Raw genomic sequence first — 20468 nt, 5'->3', positions numbered from 1 at the left:
TCAACTAAGAGATATAATGAGAGGGATAAGAGGGAACCAGAAAAAAGGACCAAAAAAGAATAATAAAGAAGAAAAAATAAAAATAATAAGTAAAAATCTGTTGTATTAAGTGGAGCGAAGACTAAATACAATGGAGACCTTGGGTTGGGAGGACCCAAAATGCCACAAAAATAAACAAACAAGAAAAAATAAAAACAAAAGCAAAAAAGAGAAATAAAGCCAAAAAAAAAGCCTTGAGTCCCAAATTAACTAATTTGTTCGTGATTGAGGGTTATATGGGAGGAAAGTAAAATGAGAAAAGAAAAAACGAATAGAAAGGAAAAAATAAGAAAAAGAGAAAAACGAAGGAAGAAATAAAATAGGAAGAGAAAAAAACAAAATAAAGCAAGACAAAAAAAAAAAAAACAAAAGAGGAGAGAGTGAGAGTTAAGTGTTTTGGAGTATAACCTTAAAGGAGGGTGAGGATGAAGAAGAGAAATAAAATGCAACACTCATGGGTAGTGTAGTTCAAGAAAGGGGAAGCATAAGATGGGCAGAGGTGGAGGAAATAAACGCAATAAGATAGAAGAAACAAACAACAACAACAAAAAATTAGTGGATCAAGTTGTAAAGTCTGTGGATTTTTCTTGATTTTGAGAGGTTAACTTCTTCCTTTTTCTTTTCTCTCCCTCTTCCTGGTCGGTGACTCTGTACCCCAGGCTCTGCCCCTGTGTCACACTTAGGTAGGGATTTGCAGTTGATGGGATTCTATGGCAATGTCATATAATTGGCTTTAGTCTTGCTGGAGGTCAAGGCTTGTTGGCGTTTGCAGGGTCCAACGATGAGAGAGTTTGCTTTCCTGGATTCTCTCTCCTAGTCCCCCCTTTCTGAATTAGCAGCCTGGTGATCCAGCTATAAGGCTGCAACTGCTTCTGCCTGGGGAGTAAGAGGCTCAAAGAGCTGGGAAATCCCCACTCTATCCCCACTCAGTGCAAGGCTTTGGGAAAGGCTCTGAGAGTCAGGGCCTCCAGTGTAATCAGGCGGGGGTGGGAGTCAATTGTTGTCAAGGTGACTGTTCAGCGCCTATCATTTAGTTGGACCTCTCAACCCAGGCTTTCCACACTTTGTAGCCTGTTTTTGCAGGGAAGAAGAGGCACTAGTCTCTGCTTGCGACTAGTGTAGTATAGACCTTATTATCTGCCAAGTCCTTCTTGTTAGCGTTTATCCCTGAATATGGAGGCTCTATCAATCAGAAGTTGCCCCCGCCCCTTGAGCGAGAGGCACTAAAAAATATCACGCCTCTTGTCTTGGATCGCTGAACTGAGAGAGATCTTATCAATTAGAACCGAGGGTGCGCAGATTTCATGGGTTAAGCTAATTTCAGTGATTGGGTCGCAGCTGTGCTTCCGAAGGTATTTTAGGCTGCCTGCGTGCGCCCCTCCCCCAACGCTTGATTGTTAGCTTGAATGGCTGGGTGAGGTGCCCCGCCCACGGAGAGAATCTCCCAAGCCTCTCCCGCTCGCCCTGCCGCTGGCGGCTGGACCGCACCAGGTGCAGGATAATGGAGCACTCTGGGTGTGCGGGCCAGCAGGGCGCCCTGGGCACATGGAATGCCCAAGGCACGTGCGCGAATGGGGCGCTCCGGGCACCGGTGGCTGGCGACCCCCACTCGCAGTGTGCGGGCCGCTGGGAACGTCAGCGGTGCTCAACCGGACCGGGCGCGTGCGCGGCTGCTCGTGGCGGCTCGCGGTGGCGGCTTGCGGTTCCCAAGTATATGGGCTGACTCACCACAGGCGCACTTCCTCGCGGTTTGAAAGAACATCCCTGTGGTAGATTCCTCCACACCCTCGTCTCTCAGATTCAAGTGATAACATTCCTTTCGCTTTCAGTTTGTGTGGAACTCCGGAATGCTCCGAGGATAAATTTTTCTGTTTCTAGTTGATATATTTGTTGTGATTTAGGGGAGAGCTGTCGGACGTGCTGCTCACGGCGCCATTTTCGTGACGTCACTTCCTAATGCTTTAATTCTTTAAGGGTGCAGAGCAGACACTCTGCTAACATTAATTTGGAATGAGTTCATCCTTGGACAGCATCTGAAGTGAGATTTTCCTGGCTGTACTGCTATAATCCTAACACCTTGTGTATTTTTGGTAGGCTTTTCTTCTTTTTATAATGTTGCAATACTTGTTGAGAAGTCTTTTTTTAATGTTTATCCTGAAATGATGTTAGTCTTGGTATTTGTAGTTAGAATTTCTTTGTCTCTGCTTACTATGAATGTAAAAACTATTACAATTCTTCTGTTAGATCCTAGGTTGTAGGGCTGGCAAGGGAGGGTCAATAGCACCACTTCAGTCTTGGGAATGGAGCACTGGGCTTTCCCACAGGGAACGTCCACCTCTGTGGATGCTCTGGTTTAATAGGAAGAAATTGCTCTACTGGAATCCTAGTTCCATCTCCCTGTTTTCCTTGTAACCATCTGGTCCAGAGGAGGACCTGTCCTTGCAGGTTAGTGATTGGGTGCTGGTTCTGTCAGTCATCCTGCAGTTTCCCTGCTCTTACCACTCAGTGTATTTCTGCCACAGGGCCCCCCTGCTGGAGAGTGTGGGAGCCTCTGTGCGCATCAGGTGAGATGGGGTCCTCTGCCATTGATTTCCCCAGAGTATTTGTCATTTATATTAGCAACAGTGCCGTTTGTTGGGAAAGGAAATTTTAAGTAAGCCCTTAGGACTCTTCACTTTGGCTTCATTGGTATTCTATTTGGTGAAGTTGCCTTGAAATTTATGGCATGTGGCAGCCAGAGTGGTCCATGTTCTCTGTGTTTTCTTCTTTGGCTGTTTATTAGAGTGAGGTGAGGTAAGGTCATGGAATTCCAATTTCTGGTTTTCCTGGAAGAGCTGGTCTTCTGTTCATATTTATATACTACTTATTACTGAGTTTATAAAGACATTTCTGAATTATCTGCTTAACACCCATGTCCATGCATCCTACAGGTTAATTTTACGTTATGTGAAAGTTCTAGTCAAGGAATCAGTCTTATCAGGAAGGCAGGAAAGTTTCAGTTAGGGCAGAAAAGTAACAGATTGTTTCTCTCGGAGGCCTTGGAGGTTACAGAGGAATTGCAGGGATTGGTAGTGAGCTCCAGGGCTAGGGGGAGGCTTTGGTAGAGAAGGGAGCAGCTGGGGGTTGGCCAGGTGGAAGATGCGCAGAGCTCGTAAGTGAGGTTCTGGAAAGGGCCGTCCATTCATTCGCAGGCCTTGATCTCTCTGGGTCAGTAATATCAGTAAATAATATTTCCTTCTAGTTTTTCCTTTACATAAATGTATTTACATAGTTTTTATTTTTGCTTTTTGCGTTGTACTATGCCATATTTTTATGGTATTATGCTGTCCAATATTATCTTTAATGACCACAGATATCCCATTGAGTTCTCTCTGATGACTTTTACTTTCTCATTCTGTGTGTGGAGCTTTAAATTGTTTCTAATTTTTCATAGGCTGATTATATCTTTAGCAGTTTTTTTCTGTAAATGTTTCCTGAGGAAACACGTTGAGGCCTGAGGTCATGAGTCAAAGGACATGAGTATTTCATGGATTTTAATACACATTGCTAAGTTGGATTATCAAATTACTGTTTCAGTTTAAGGTTTCATTTTAATGACCTAAATGACTAATGAAATATCTTCTATAAGAAGTCATATAACAAAGGCAGTGAAAGGACTTTGTGCAGTTAAAAACAAACAAACAAAAACAAAAACTCATAGAGGTGGAGAACAGCATGGTGGTCACCAGAGGGGAGGGGCTTGAGGCAGTGAAGGGTAAAGGGGCTCAAATGCATGGTGACAGGAGGAGAGTGACTGGGTTGTGGGCACATGATGCACTATACTGAACATGTATCATAGACATGTACACTTGAAACCTGTATGATCTTAATCAAGTTACCCCAATACATTTAATTAAAAAATGTTTTGAAAATACCAGTTCTTAACAACGTCAATATTCTATTGTAAATTTCTGATACTCAAGCCACAGAATTAGAGGTTCATAGAACTGAACTGAATTGATCCCTTAGTAAGCTTTTTTGATTATGTTGTTTTCATAAGAGCATCTTAGAAATGACTTGACATTTGTCCCCACCTGCTCCCTCTGCCTGTCCCAGAACACTAGCACTCAGGAGTGACAGATCAGCATATGATTTCACATTTATATGTGTCATCTAAGTGTTAGTGGATGATGGTTTGAATTATCCACTATATAGATAAGCCTTCAATATTTGAGTTAATATTACATTAATATGAATAGCAATTATCATAAAACATTTTGATCTTGTGATACTTATGTAATCAAAGGAAACAGGGTGTAGTAACCCGACTGTGAGGTTAAAGATTAGAAAATGAAGCTTAAATGACAGCACAAATTAAAATCCTAGTTCATTGACCATCATAGCTAGTATTAAAAAGTTTAAAGAGAATCCATTTCAACCTTCATGTTACACAGTCGAGAAAACTGAAGCCCAGAGATGTGGTTAAAGGAAACCTCATGATCAGTGCCCATGTCCCAGAATGTCTCTGGTTCTCACTTGTGTGTGACATTTCCTGTCCAATAGATGGTGAGCAGCTGGCCATCAGTCTGAGCACTGCACACAGCTGCATTAAAGGGCCTCTCTCTGTTCTTGCTGCATGGGGAACTGTTCCTCAAATTCCCCGCCCCTTTCTCAGGTAGGGACCTGACAGTGTGGGAATCCTGCCAGGTTCTGAGGATGTGTTTTCCAGATGTGTCTGTAAAACTCTAGTTACCACAGGGGGCTGAGGACCTGCTGGGGCCCTCACCACAGAGCTCTGCACAATGGCCAGCAGTCTCAGGAATGCCCAACTCATAGCCTCAGGGACAGATGTGTTGTGGGATATGCCTAGGGGCTAGGTAAACAGGTCCTACTGAATAAATCCACTCTGCACTCCCACCTGACTAAGACCGGATCATGTGCCTGGGACCTCGGGCATTTCAGTGATGTTCAGTGTCAGCCACATCAGGACTAGATCTCAGCCAACCTTACGGGCACAGTGAACATCCCACCAAAAAATTATTAGAAACAAACAAATACAGTAAAGTGGCAGGATGCAAAATCAATATACAAAAGTCTACTGCTATCTGTATGCCAACAGTAGGACTTCAGAAAATGAATTGAAAAAACAATTCTTTTTACAATTGTAACAACAACAACAAGAATATCTAGGAATAAACTTAACAAAGGTTGTGAAGGACTTGTATACTGAAAACTACAAAATTATTAAATTGAAAAAGATACAATGAAATGTAAAAATAGTCCATGTTCATGGATTAGAAGAATCAATGTAGTTAAAATGTCCAATTACCCAAAGTAATGTATAAATTTAATGCAATCCCCATCAAAATCCTAAAGTAAATTTTAAAATAAATATAACAAAAAATTATCACCAGATTTGTATGAAATCACAGAAGAACCCAAATAGCCAAAGCAACTCTGAGGGAAAAAAATGAAGCCAGAGGTATCATACTACCTGACTTCAAATTATACTACAGAGCTATGATAATAAAAATTTCATAGTATTGGCAGAAAAATAGACATACAGACCAATGGAACAATATCAAGAGCCCAGAAATGAAACCATATTTATATGGACAAATCATTTTTGACAGTGGAGAAAAGAAAGCTTTTTCTATAAATGGAGCTGGGAAATTTGGAAAGCCATATGCAAAAGAATGAAACTTGTTATAGATTTTCCCATGCAAAAAAATTAATTCAGAATGGATCAAAGACCTAAACATAGGTACTAAACTTACGGATCTTGGCTGTAGGGAATATTTTATGAATTTGACCCCATGGGCAAGGGATGTAAAGGCAAAAATAAAAGAGCGGGACTATATCAAACTAAAAAGTTTCTGCACAGCAAAAGAAACTGACAACAAAACCAAAAGGCAGCCAACCAAATGAGATAATATTTATAAACAGCTCCAATAAGGCATTAATATCCAAAATATATAAAGAACACACAAAGCTCAACAACAAGCAAGCAAATAATCCAATTAAGAATGAGGAGAGGACCTGAACAGACAACAGATTTGTATGTCTTCCAAGAAGACATGCAAATGGCCAGCAGATACATGAAAAGATGCTCATCTTCACTAACTATTAGGGAAATGCACATCAAAATTACAATGACATACCACTTCACACCTGTTAAATCGGCTATTATGAAAAAGACAGTGAATAAATGTTGGAGAGCTTGTGGAGAAAAAGGAGCCCTCATTCACTGAGGGTGGGGATGTTAACTGGTACAATCATTATGGAAAATAGAATGGTGGTTCTTCAAAAAATTAAGGCTAGAACTACCATATGACCCAGCAATCCCTTTACTAGGAATCTACCTAAAAAACTTGAAAATACTGGCACACAAAGACACATGCACCCCCATGTTCACCACAGCATTATTCACAGTGGATAAGACATGGAAACAACCAAAGTGTCCCTCAGTAGAGGATTGGATAAAGAAGATATGGTACATTTATAAAACGTAATACTACTCAGCAAAAAGAAATGATGACATATTGCCATTTATGCCAACCTGGGTGGACCTTGAGAACATTATATGAAGTGAAATAAGTAAATCAGAAAAAGCTAAGAACTATATGATCTTACACATAGGTGGGATATAAAACTGAGACTCATGGTCATAGATCAGGGGTCCCCAAACTTTTTACACAGGGGGCCAGTTCACTGTCCCTCAGACCGTTGGAGGGCCGGACTATAAAAAAACTATGAACAAATTCCTATGCACATTGCACATATCTTATTTTAAAGTAAAAAAGCAAAATGGGAACAAATACAATATTTAAAATAAAGAACCAAGTAAATTTAAATCAACAAACTGACCAATATTTCAATGGGAACTATGCTCCTCTCACTGACCACCAATGAAAGAGGTACCCTTCCAGAAGTGCGGCGAGGGCCGGATAAATGGCCTCAGGGGGCCGCATGTGGCCCGCAGGTCGTAGTTTGGGGACCCCTGGTCATAGATAAAAGTGAGGTGGTTACCAGAGGGAGAAGGTTGAGAGAGTGGGGGCTGGAGGGGAAAGGAGTAAAGAGGGACAAATATATGGTGATGGAAAGTGGTTTGACTCTGGGTGATGGGCACACAACACAATCAACAGTTCAGATATTACAGATATGTTCACCTGAAACCTGTGTACTCTTATTGACCAATGTCACTCCATTAAATTAAATTTTTTTTTAAAAGAACTTTCCTTCGTCCATTGCTATCCTTTTTCTCTGTTTCAGCCCCTGAGACCCAGTCTTTGTTAGGCTAGATCTCATCATGCTTTTTGGTGTGTACTGGACCTCCTACACGTCGTCCTCCACACTCCAATTTCTGGGGCTGCTGCCCCTGGAGTCCTTCTGTAGGACAGAGGCAGAGGGAGCTGGTGGCACTCAGCATTCCGTCCAAGACAGCTGGGGGCCAATCGGCACGCTGCAGGCATTCAGGATATCTGGTGCCCCTGGAGTCCGTCTGTAAGTCCCATGTCACTGAGCCTGCCTTCCCAGGTCCTGCTAAAAAGGGGAACCCGCTTTCATCCTGCTGCCCACCTTGCATCATGCGTCTGGCCTTCTCCCATGCTGTGTGGTTACTGTTCCTTCTCTTATACCTGGAATGTAGGCTTCTCCAGGACTGGAGTTTAGTCTCCCTCCTCCTCCAGTGTGCCTAGAGGAGAGCCCGTGTGGAGCAGACTGTGGAATGGTGGACTTGTTCCCTCATCCTTCCCTCCGTTTATCCATCCCACATGTGTCTGTTGAGAACAGTGCTCCAGACAACAGCTGCAGGCCATGGGAGAGAAAGGTGCCCACTTGGTCGGGGAAAGTGGATGTCTGAGAGCTTCCGAGATGGAGAACCCCCCACTGTGTGAGGACACCAAGCATTCTGTCTGTTATTCTAAGTGCTTGGGAAGCCCAGGGGTCTTGGAGGCCTGACAGTGAGAGAATTGCATTTTATTTTTCAAGTTCACCTTGGACTGTTATAGAGAGGAGGCCTAGGAAGATGAGCTGGATGGAGGGAAGCTTATGTCAGAACCAGGGCATTTGGGGAAGACACAGTGGTGCTGGTACCCGGAGTTGCTCTAGCTCAGCCTCTGCCTTCTCGCCAGGCCCTGTCTACCTGCTGTGTTTCCGGGGCCTGGACCATGCCTGAGGCCTGGGTTTGCTGGGGGACCACTGTGGAAACATGGGGGGGGGACAGGATGAGCTCTGGCTTGTTCTAGTGGAGCATTGGGGTGGGACTTGGGTGGTACCATACTGGTGCAGGGGACAGGACAGTAATAAACTTGGTCTCACCTGGGGCAGTGCATAAGGGCGACTTTTCTACCTTCTCACAATGTTCCACTCAGCCAACTTCTGCCTGCTACATAAGACATACAACTTTAGAAACAAAGTTGTAATTTGTAACATTTGAGATTTAATGTAAATAGGCATGCATGAAGTCTAAAGATAATTCTAAGTAAGTCATAACATTTTTAGTTTGCAATCAGTTTTTATAGTAGACTGTATTAAATCATGCTCTATGAAAGCATAACCAGGAACCAGTATATCAAGTCATATATGTAGATAGTATACATGTTTTACAAACTAAGGAACTTTTATTTTATTATATTTAATTGTGCCGTTTCTTTTTGTTTTTATTTTTTATTCAAAGTACCAAGACATGAACATGCAGGGCATGGTGTAGGAGCTGAGCAGCTATATAGAGCAGCAGCTGGACACGGGTGGCAACAACCAGTTGCTCCTGTATAAGCTCAGCCACGTCATCCAAGTGGGTAAGGCCCTTGCGGTCCCCCAGGGGGGACATCGGAGCCTATAGTCCTTGTCTCACTGCAGGAAAGGGCTGAGACGGTGTCCTTGTCCAGTCACATGAGCATCATTCATGTACTGCTATTCTTGGGTTAAATGTAAGGTGAAAATATTTTATTATGAAACTACCAGAACGCCAAAAAATGTATCTGCCTGATGCTTAAATGAAATATACTATGTCTTCTAATTAAAACCTGGTTTTCTTTATATAGTTATATTGAACTAAATCACATTTATACAAGAAATTATTAATTTGTAAGGAAGAAGCATTTTAAATTGATTTGGCCTCTTTGTATATGATTATTACCATTTTACTGGCAAGAAGGCTTTAGCAAAGACAGGCCAGACCTCTTACGAAGGCCACACAGGTCAGAAGGGGTTAAGCTGTCTTCAGTTGGGGCGACTCCTCCAAGATTTAGTCTACTGACTGCCCTGGTCATTGCCGTCAGATGGCCCTGAAGCCATTTCGAAAAAGCCAAACTATGTCATCCTCAGTGATGACACGCCAAGGTACATAATTCTTCTTGGTTGGTGCTTATATTGGTCATTCAATATTATGAATATCAATTCCAGTGCTTTTAATACCTTAACAATTAAATACAATTACCAAACTTTAAAAATATTTTTAATACTGATTTTAATGTTTGACAAATATGTTATTAAACAGTACACTGAGGACTATATTATTTGAGGATGTCACATCTTAAAATTTGCAATAGCTGATGAATGTGAATGAAAATACTATAATTATGTAACTGAGTGAAGCGGTAAGCCACTCTGTTCCGCGTGCTGCCACTCTGTTCCGCGTACTGTGTGGCTCGAGTGACGTTTGTTCACAGACCACTGAGAAGGCTCCTGCAGAGCTCACCCTGGAGAGCCTGCCCTCTGCTCCTCTATTCACCGTGTTTCTTCCTCTGTTACCTGACAGCCACCAAAGCCGATGGATTCGCACTGTATTTCCTTGGCGAGTGCAACAACGTAAGTATCAACAATTAGGGTTTGTTTGCTTTTTTTTGTGCTCTACTTAGGAAAATATCATAAGCTTGTAATAAAAGATACTATGTTAACAACTTGATAACACTGTAATTAAGTACTTGAAACTCATCTTGTACTTGGTTGCTATATGTGGTTATTACCAGCCCATAATCTTACCAAAATGGAAACATTTAGGCATAAAATCTTGTAATTTATCAGTTGTTTTGGTTTTGGTTTGTGGTGTGCTATTTTGCAATTTTTAGATTTACAGTTTTGCACAGAAGTTGTTTCATTATGGTGGACAGTCTGTGTCCCTTCTGTACATAATCTGCAGTAAAATAAAATGAGAAGAAAAGTTAAGCACTTTCAAAATGTGATTGTTTTTTAGGTTTGTTGAGGATGATTCAAAGCTGTGGGACAGAGTTACTAAGGAGTCTAGCACCCTGAGTGGCGATAGTCGTGGTTCAGATGCTTTTGTGGTGGGGGCCCCTCAGGTATGTCTGTTCCCATCTGCCATGGGACTGGCCTGACCCTGTGCTGCTGGTTACCTGACACAGAGCACAGCTCACTGCCACCTGCAGCCTGTGGAGAAGCATTCACAGCTGTCTCAGGATGCAGTGCAGGCAGTTACTCAGCCTGGGCACAGTGATGATCTTGAATAGGGTTCTGCATCTGCCTAGGCACATTGCACTGGCACAGCCCCTCAGGAGAAAGAACCCTTGTTTCAGAGCAACTCTGTTTCAGAGCTTGCAAAGAGAAGTAAAGCTTCCCAGTGAATAGCTTTTCAAAGGAGTTTGGAGTTAGATTGTGTGAGTGCAGTCTGCTACTTTGTGACTTGGATGAGTCTTGAACTTTCTAAAAGTTAATTTAACCTCCACTGCTGAAATATTATGTCATGAATATTCTTCATCCTGCAAACCCTTTCAAACACCTGCTGTGTAGCAAAAATTGCTAAATTACTGAGCATACGATGACAAATAATGAGTCATTTCTGCCATCCAAGAATGTGCAAGCAGTAGGGGGGAGTCAAAAAATCCACACTAAATCAGAGTGCATGGTGTGAAGAGCAGTCAGGGAGGGGCCCGGGGTGGGGGGCTGAGGGAGGGGCCACGGTGCCCAGGGACCTGCTTTGGATGGGCGCTGGGGAATCACATTAAAAGCAGCCTGTATGATCAGCCCTTTTTGGGCAGAGCCTGGAAGCCCACCCACTCAGTAGATAAGCAGGGAAAATAAAGGACTCCTAGAAAGAAGCAGCGATCAGTGAGAAATGGTGAGCCCAGAAAGGAAGCAGGGGTCTGTGTCCTGACCCGAGCAGCATCTGACCTATCTGTCCAGGCTCCTCTGGAGATGCTTGTTGGACAAAACTCTTTTCTGTGGTTAAGATTTTGTTAATTCAACTTATGTTTTTAGTTTTTCTCTTTTTGTAGCTGGTCATATACTCCAGCTAATTGATATGTAACAAACTTCATAAAGTCATCATTGCAGTTTTCTTGTGTTATCGATAGTAGCTGTTTGTAAAAGTGGAAGACCTTGTAGGCTCTAACAATATTTAAAAGAATTTAAAACATAAAGTAAGACCATAGATAGCATTTCATCTGTTGGTTTTAGAAGCCAGTTGGAGCCAGTGGTTTACAATAATTGTGTGACTTTTTCAGTTGTGCAGTAGTAAACTTTAGTAGGTTTACTCTCAAGAATTCTGCAGAGTTACTTTTCTAATTCAGGTTTTGGGTGACAGTGTGGGCTGGTTGCTCATGCCATTTGCATGGGTCTGCATTCACTTACCAGCTAGTGCCATCTGCTGTCTGTAGGAAAAATAATAGTACACCTCAATAATTTTTTCATCTTAAAAAATATTTCTAAGATTTAACTGGTTATGAGGTAAAGCCTTTTCATAAAAATGAAGCTTCATGAGTAAAGTGATCTTTGAACTGTGTGTGGAAAGGAAGATGAGAACTGGTGTTGACCAAGTGAGACACAAGTAACTGCTGTTCACGGACCCATGTTCCCACTTCACTATAAAATTAAGTTTTTAAAATAAACTGTGAGTCTGTTCTGCTTTACACCACATCTTTCTTTTTTAATTTGCTCTTTACTAATTTCAGTGCTGTTTTATTCCCTTGTTGAGCCAGCTGACTGGCTGTGATGATGATTACCAATCTTCTCTCTATAAGATTACTTAACTTTAGAAATATGTAAGAAAGTTTGTGGTTACTATAAAATATTGGCTCGTGCATTTAGTTTCTCTGAAAAATTGGAAAGCTAACTGTCACCCTGCTGCTGTTGGAGGTGGCGGACTGAGGTCTGTCATCACAGAGCAGCTTCCAGTGGGAGTGAGGGACTCAGCGTCACTTGTCAGGCTGCACGCTCGAGCGCAGGAACTTCTACTCTGGAGAGGGCAGTGCTAGTTAGGACTGAAGCTTTGAAACACTTCCTTGCATTCGGTTGTAGTTTTTTATTTCTAGTCTCTGAAAAGTGTTTGTGCTAGTAGAAGTTTCTTTGTTTTCTTTTTAAGAATGTGTACTTTATTTCTTTTTTTCTGATTTTTATTAATTTTAATTTATTGTGTTAACATGACTTCAAGTGTCCCATTCAGTATAACTCCCACCCCCTCCACCCCCTTGTCCCCCATTACCCACCCTTTACTGTTCTTTGCCCCCTCCCTCAAGCTCCCTCTCCCCTTCCATCTGAGATTTTTTGTCGTGTTACCTATATCTCTGTGTTATGTATATACAGTTTCATGAATCCCTTTTATCTTCTCTGATCCCATCCCTTCATCCCTCTTCTCTCTGACTGCTCTCTTTCTGGCCCTGTGACCCTGCCTCTGCCTCTATTTTGTTCCTCAGTTCACTTTGCTCATTAGATTCCACATATAAGTGAGGTCATATGATTCTTTTCTTTCTCTGCCTGGCTTATTTCACTTAGCATAATAATCTCCAGGTCCATCCATGTTGTCACAAAAGGTAAGATTTCCTTCTTTTTCACAACTACATAGTATTCCATTGTGTATATGTACCACTGCTTTTTAATTCGCTCTTCCACTGACAGACATTTGGACTGTTTTCAGATCTTTGCTATTGTAAACAATGCTGCCATAAACATGAGGGTGCATTTCTTCTTTTGAATCAGTGATTTAGTGTTCTTAGGATATATTCCTAAAAGTGGGGTGGCTGGGTTCAAAGGCAGTTCGATTTTTAATATTTTGAGGAATGTCCATACTGTTTTCCACAGTGGCTGCACCAGTCTGCATTCCCACCAGCAGTGCAGGAGGGTTCCCTTTTCTCCACATCCTCGCCAGCACTTATTCTGTGTTGTTTTGTTAATGAGCGCCATTCTGACTGGTGTGAGGTGATATCTCATTGTGGTTTTAATTTGCATTTCTCTAATGATTAGTGATGCTGAGCATTTTTTCATCTGCCTATTGGCCATTTGTATGTCCTCTTTGAAGAAGTGTCTATTCAGGTCCTTTGCCCATTTTTTAATTGGGTTGTTTACCTTCCTGGTGTTGAGTTTCAGAAGTTCTTTATAAATTTTGGTTATTAACTCCTTATCAGACGTATTGGTGAAGATATTCTCCCATTGTGTGGGTTGTCTTTTTATTTTGTTAATGGTGTCTTTCGCTGTGCAAAAGCTTTTTAGTTTGATATAGTACCATTTGTTCATTCTGTCCTTTATTTCACTTGCCTGTGGAAAAAAACATTCCTATGAGAGATGTTGTAGAGCTTACTGCTTATGTTTTCTTTCAAGATGTTTATGGTTTCATAACTTAAATTTAAGTCTTTAATCCACTTTGAGTTTATTTTTGTGAATGGCATAAGTTGGTGGTCTAGTTTTATTTTTGTGTGTGTACCTATTCAATTTTACCAACACCATTTATTAAAGAGACTGTCTATATTCCATTGTATGCTCTTACCTCCTTTGTCAAATATCAATTGACCATAAAGATGTGGGTTTATTTCTGGGTTCTCTGTTCTGTTCCATTGATCTATATGCCTGTTCTTATGCCAGTACCAAGCTGTTTTGAGTACAATAGCCTTGTAGTATAACTTGATATCAGGAAGTGTGATATCTCCCACTTTATTCTTCCTTTTCAAGATTGCTGAGGCTATTCGTGTTCTTTTTGGTTCCATATATATTTTTGGAATATTTGTTCTGTATCTTTGAAGTATGCCATTGGTATTTCAATAGGAATTGCATTAAACTTATAGAATTCTCTGGGTAATATAGACATTTTAATGATGCTTATTCTTCCTATCCATGAACACAGTATATGCTTCCACTTGTTTGTATCTTCCTTGATTTCTTTTTATAATGTCTTACAATTTTCGGAGTACCTCCTTGGTTAAATTTACTCCTAGGTAATTTATTCTTTTTGTTGGAATAGATAAGGGGATTGTGTCCTTAATTTCTCTTTCAGTTTATTGTTGGTTGTGCTAGCAGAAGTTTTTATAGCTGTCTGTATACTACATTAGAGCAGCGATCAGTTTTACAGAGTCAGTCCAACACTGAATTTCATGGGCAAATTAGATACTGTAAATGTTTGCTGAGAAGTCTTAACACACTTTAAAATATTGTGTGTTTTTTTATGAAGAGCAGTTTTCATTCATTTTTTATGAAAATAGTGAGTATAATGTTTTTATCTTATTAATCTGAACACTTCAGTGAAATCCTATGTCAAAAGTCACCATTGAGTTTGAGAAATAAGGCCCTTGTTTTCTTTAAAAGCCTCTTTAGAATGTAATTTGCACCCATTGTTTGTTAACGAATTAGTGCCGTCCCAACCAAAAACACAGGATGTGTCTACTAAAAATAAATCATGAACCAAAGCGAGACTTGTCTTGCCAGAGGAAATAGTACTCTGAAGTTACCGGAATTAAAGCAGTGTGGCTGACACGCCACCCACGGGGACCGCACGGTGCTCAGAGGCAGACGCGGGTGTTCTGGGGACTCAGCATACGATGGCGATGGCGGTGGAAGTTAGAACAGTGGGAGAAAGAAGGCTTTTCAGGACATAGCTGTCTGTTTGGTTAGTACCAGGGAACAAAGGTAGCTTTAACAACTTTTCCCTCATCCTGTAACACACACAAAAGTCAGAGTTTGTTACTGACTTTTTCTGTTTGCAGGAATAGCTCCTGTCATCCTATCAACCAGAGAGTATAGTGAACATGAGTTAGAAACCTCACAGCTCAGACCAGTGGCTGACCTTCAGTCAGCAGTAGATGCTAAGGGGGGAGCTTTTACATAGGTGGATTTTATGAGTGGAAAATAAAAGCCTGACCTGTGGTGACACAGGGAATGAAGCCTTGACCTGGAATGCTGAGGTTGCAGGTTCAAATCTCTGAGCTTACCCAGTCAAGGCAGATGTGGGAGTTGATGCTTCTTGCTCCTTCCCCCCTTCTCTCTTTCCCTCTCTCTGTCTCTCTGTCTCCTCTCAAGTGAATAATTAAAATCTTAAAAAAAAGAAAAAAACTTCAAAACTTAAAATCTTCCAATAGTATAGGAAACTGTTAGTGCAGACGACAGTATGTGAGGCTGTGAAATACAGAGACAGGTGCCTGTCTAACAGTGGTCCCCATTTTATGCTCCTGCCTGGGCTCTGGCCTGCATGTGCCAGTGTGACATGGCCTAATGTTTTGTCACCTCCTGCCCTTAGCTCTCATTTTATTTCTGTTTGGTAAATATGATAAAAAAAATTGTGAGCTAGTGACTAAAACAAGTATAAAGTTCCCAATGTAAAGAGTTATTTAAGTTTTTGATAATTATTTATCCATAAAGAGAGGTTTTTCAGATTCAGTCAAGTAATTAAAAGGCTTGTAAACCATTTATTTCCAGCAAGTGTAATAGAATAGTTTTCCATATACGCTAGTCCAGTATTTGCTTATCTGTTTCTTTATATAGAAACCCTGTAGCGAGGCAATAAGTGGGGGTTTTTGTTGTTGTTTTTTTTTTGTATTTTTCTGAAGCTGGAAATGGGGAGGCAGTCACACCCCCACATGTGCCCGTCTGGGATCCACCCGGTATGCCCACCAGGGGGCGATGCTCTGCCCATCTAGGGCACTGCTCTCTTGAGACCAGAGCCATTCTAGCGCCTGAGGCAGAGGCCACAGAGCCATCCTCAGCGCCCGGGCCAACTCTGCTCCAATGGAGCCTTGGCTGTGGGAGGGGAAGAGAGAGACAGAGAGGAGTGGAAAAGCAGATGGGCACCTCTCCTGTGTGCCCTGGTCGGGAATCAAACCCAGGACTCCTGCACACCAGTCCGATGCTTTACCACTGAGCCAACCGGCCAGGGCCTGCAATAAGTGTTTTATGATATTAAACAAATGATCTAATAGAGCAATATATAAGCTATATTATCATTATTGCATTATGGTGCAAAGTATATAACTTGAAGATGCTAAATCCAGCTGTAATGGGCATAGAGCAGTGTCATCCAGAAAAGGTGTGTGTCATATGCCTTCAAACAACAAGGTCAGCAACTGTACTAACAGCAAGAGGAGGAGCCAGGCTGGGGTGTGCTCTGGGGTTTCCTTCCCCCCCCTGCCTGGGGGCTCTCAGAGCTGCCTCACACTTAGTTCAGCCAGAATTCACTTCCTGCACGTCCTCTCCGGTGCAGAGAGGACCAGTGCTCACGTGCCCGGCGGCATCTTTGTGGTGAACTGCTCAGAGTTTGGGAAAATCCTCACTTCTGTCTCATCTTCAAGTTAAATACACCACATCCTTTACATCTGTCCTGGAATCATCTCTCTTCCTGTTCTTGATTTGTTTTTCTACTTTTCCCTTGGTCTTACTGCACCAGAGTTGTGTTGGGGCAGTGAGATCCTATGTCTAACAGAGGTCTCACCTCAGCCACTCAATGTGGGAATCAGTGCAGAGTACATAGAATCACAGCATTTTGGAAGAGAAATTCTGATTTCTGGTCTCTTTCAAACTAAATAAGGTGACATTGTCATTTATCACATATATAGTTAAATGCTTAAAATCCTTTTAAAGTGCCTGACTTGTATTTGAACATTTAAAAAAATAACCATTTAGAATATATTTTTACAGTCACGTACTTACCAGGAAATACTACTTAACGATATTCTTGATGTAAAGGCAGTGTGGATAAACATAGTTGGAGCAAAGCTACTACCCTAGAAAGGGTGACTTATTTAAAGTGGCAGGGGTGGGAGGTGGGCAACACCATTTTCCTGGCCCCTGTTCTCAGCCGACTGATGGAACTCTGGGCTATAAGGCACACTTTCTTGTGTTGAGTAAGAATTCATTTGAAAGAAAGGGTCTTTGACATTACAGAGCTTGAAAACTACTTAAGTGATAGGTTCACAAATGCCCCCAACTCACTGTCTTTACTTAGAATTAGTTTATTAATGATGAGAGTTAATAGGGACATGTTTAGCTTAAGGGGATTGTCTAATGCTTAATTGCCTCTGAAGGTCTTCAGCCTTTAATGTAAAGCAGTCCAGTGTGAGGTAAATGTGCTGCTGGGAGAATTCACCTGAATCCTGGTCAGTTTCAAGTTGAGTAGATAATTGTAATACAGTTTAGGTCAGAATGTTGCCCTCGATCTCTAGATTATTTGTTTAGAGAAGCAGTTCTGATTTTGTAGGTAGTTATTTAAAAATAGGATTTGATTTAGTCAAAATAACTGATCATATTTTTAAAATGTTTACTTAGAGATCATGTCAGAACTCTACCCCACCTCCAGATATTTTAAAGGTGGTCTGGGTTAAGGGAGGGAATGACTGGGTTGCAAGATAAGAAAATGTTTTCAGAAAGAAAGATTCTGGATGAAAATTAAAAGTATAACCAAACCCCTTTAACTACATGGCAACTGTCCTGTCTTCAGAGCTATGGGCCAAGTCTGTGGAAAGCTTGGGCCTCTTGTGTTTGGTTCCAGTGTGGCACTGTCTTCAGCCTAAGGATCACTTACATTTTTTAAATTTAATTTAGTGTTTTGTACGGATCAGATAGGAAGCTATTTTCAGAGCCCTCCTGTGCACAGATGTTCACTGAAGTTCTGTGTCTTGTGAGCGCGGGAAATGTGTGAGTTTCTCCTCAGACACTCAGTCTCCACATCACAAAGTACCTGCACCTCTCGTCCTGGGCTCTCCCCCAGCACCCAGACCTCGGGGGCCTGCCAGGCAATCCCCAGAAGTCTCTGCTGTGCTGCACGCAGGTCAGCCCTTGACATATGTCCTCTTCTTCTTGCCAGAGCGTATTCCCCCCCACCCTGGGGTCAAGGAAGGGAAGCCACAACTGGTCCCCGCGGGGCCCATTGCCCAGGGCACCATCACCTCGGCCTATGTGGCCAAGTCCAGGAAGACGCTGCTGGTGGAGAACATCCTTGAGGTACGTGGCTTTCCACTCGCTGTGCTATGTGTACCCTGAAGTGTTTCGTCAGAAAGACCACTTATTCTGATGTTGTAATGTAGCCATTTTATTAAAGCAAGATACAGTTTGATAAATGAATTTGTATGTAAACAAGCTCCTTTGTACTCAGAATACCATACTTTCTATACCCACCGAGAGCTAGATTAAATAGTTTTTAGTAGAATGTATGCCCATACAGTTAAGCATAAAAATATATATTCATCTTCCTGCAAACTAACTTTCTTATATTTCATAAATTCTAACAGGATGCAGATGAGTAAGTAGCCAGCCATTGCCATGTGACAGATGCCCTGAATGTCAGTGTTACATGGCAGCCCCCGCTGAGCCCGAGTGTATGGGCCCGGCCCGTCTGTGGTCTGGGCTGTGTTTGGCCGGGCAGCTTACACTAGTCTGATGTGCACAGGCCACCAGGTCGGAGCTGGCTGGTCTCAGATGACCTCAGCTCCCCATGTGTGTTCTGAAAAATTACTAAACTAGAATCATGAAATGTGGGTTTTAAGTTTGGTTCTGCCTCTGATGATCTGTATGACCTTGAACAAATCAGGTAGCTAGTTAATTTATTTAAGAAAGGAAAAGTGTTTAAAGTAAATGTTGTATAGTATGAATATAGGCAATGATACGTGACATAATTTTAAACTTGTTAAGATCCCAGATCTTACTTATTCCCACCACAAAGAGAAAAGACAAGTATGTGACGTGACAGAGGCTAATAAACAGAGCATGTGGTCACAGTCACATCACAGTGGACAACTATGTCAGATCCCACATTGTGCTGTCTGTAACCCTGAGCCAAGACAGTGCTATGTGTCACAGATACTTCATTGTTAAAAAGCAAATGTTAAAGGCAGGTGACATATAAGTTGTCATTTGAAAATGTACTATTGTCTATGCAAACTTTCAAAAGATTTGTAAATTGTAAGTATAGATTTGTGCTATTTCAGGTTCATGAAAAGCATCCCACAGACAGCAAAAACTGAATAAATAGAATTGGTATTTTGATATTGATTCATTTGATTTCCCTGTATTCTTCTTAGAGCATTTGCTAAGCTAGAAATAATTAAAGTCAAAGAACCAATTTTATTTCTTATGATAAAAAAATTGATAACTGTTGGATGATTTGTATATTTGATATGAGTCTTTGAGGTTCAGTTAGAATGGCTATCATTAACACCCACTTTTGTGTTATTCTAACCTTCAAAATAGAAAAGAAACATTTTACATGTAATTTCCTTCATATGGTCCCTACATTTGGAGTAATTTTCCCTTGTGATGTTGTACTTGCAAAACCCTTATCAAAGTTCAGGCACAGTAGCAGGCGATGAATAATTATACTAGCCATCATAATTACTTTTATTATCACATGAAAGGAACATATATGAATTGATGAAACCTTGCCTTACAAAGGTAGCAGTCTGAGCAGGACCAGCCCACAGGTTCTGTGTCGCTCAAGATAAACATTTTCTTAAACCGTGTTCCCAGTGGCCATGGTCATTTCATTTTTCCTCGAGAAGACTGCTCATTGTTGCTTACAAGTACTAAGTGATTTCTTACAGGAATAAAAATTGTAGTTTCACTATTTCATTTCCTTTTCCAAATTTGTATCTTTTTTTCCATTTTACTTTTTAGGATAAGCGGTTTCCCAGAGGCACTAAGCTAGAGTCGGGGACACAAATACTGTCTGTCCTCTGTTTGCCAATCGTCACTGCGATTGGGGACCTGGTCGGCATCCTGGAGCTGGACCAGCACTGGGGCAAGGACACCTTCTGCCTGAGCCACCAGGAGGTGAAAGCCAGCCCATGGGAGATGCTCGTCATACACTTCAGTGAACACGAGTGGATGTTTCAAACCACGTCAGCTTAACAATGTTTGATACTTACACCAATGACCAATGATTAAAAACTATTCTGGGGTGTTTGTTTTGCAGTTTTTTAGAGAGAGGACTGATTACACTGGAAATAGAGGCATTTTTTAATCTCCCTCTTCTTTCCTCCAGCCACATGGGACCCTGATCCAGGCTGCTCACCCATGTGCTGTGCTCATTTTCGTCCTCCCCACCTCCAGCCACCACATGTTGGGGCCCTAGAAGGTGGCCCTGTCAGTGAGGCCGTCCTGAGCAGCTCCTGTCCAGTGTCCTCTTTTCTCTCTGCTCCCCTTTTCTCAAGAACTGCCACCAGCCCAACCACGTCCTCCTCCCTTTCTCTCTCCCCTGTCTCTGTCCCCGCCCTCAGTGGTGATGCATGTCATGCCCAGAGTCA

At 41.7% G+C, this 20468-nt stretch overlaps 1 protein-coding gene across 1 annotated transcript; it reads left to right on the top strand.

The window, feature by feature from the left end:
• The first annotated feature begins 9790 nt into the window (after positions 1-9790).
• Positions 9791-20115, top strand: LOC136315616 (uncharacterized). The gene is made up of 5 exons (XM_066247321.1): positions 9791-9828; positions 10214-10319; positions 16378-16522; positions 18035-18171; positions 19840-20115. The coding sequence occupies exons 1-5, from the start codon at positions 9791-9793 to the stop codon at positions 20071-20073; spliced, it is 660 nt and encodes a 219-aa protein (XP_066103418.1). The 3' UTR covers positions 20074-20115.
• Positions 20116-20468: the final 353 nt, after the last annotated feature.

Source organism: Saccopteryx bilineata, chromosome 11 (genome assembly GCF_036850765.1).
Source record: "Saccopteryx bilineata isolate mSacBil1 chromosome 11, mSacBil1_pri_phased_curated, whole genome shotgun sequence".
In the NCBI taxonomy this organism is placed as follows: Eukaryota; Metazoa; Chordata; class Mammalia; order Chiroptera; family Emballonuridae; genus Saccopteryx; species Saccopteryx bilineata.
The sequence above is the reverse complement of the archived record's forward strand: the minus strand, read 5'-3'. Positions and strand labels throughout refer to the sequence as shown.

Coding starts and splice junctions, on each gene's coding strand:
- LOC136315616 (XM_066247321.1), top strand. CDS start 9,791: ATGGATTCGCACTGTATTTCCTTGGCGAGTGCAACAAC. Junction 9,829..10,213: donor TCCTTGGCGAGTGCAACAAC/GTAAGTATCAAC, acceptor ATTGTTTTTTAG/GTTTGTTGAGGATGATTCAA. Junction 10,320..16,377: donor TTGTGGTGGGGGCCCCTCAG/GTATGTCTGTTC, acceptor GGGGGCTCTCAG/AGCTGCCTCACACTTAGTTC.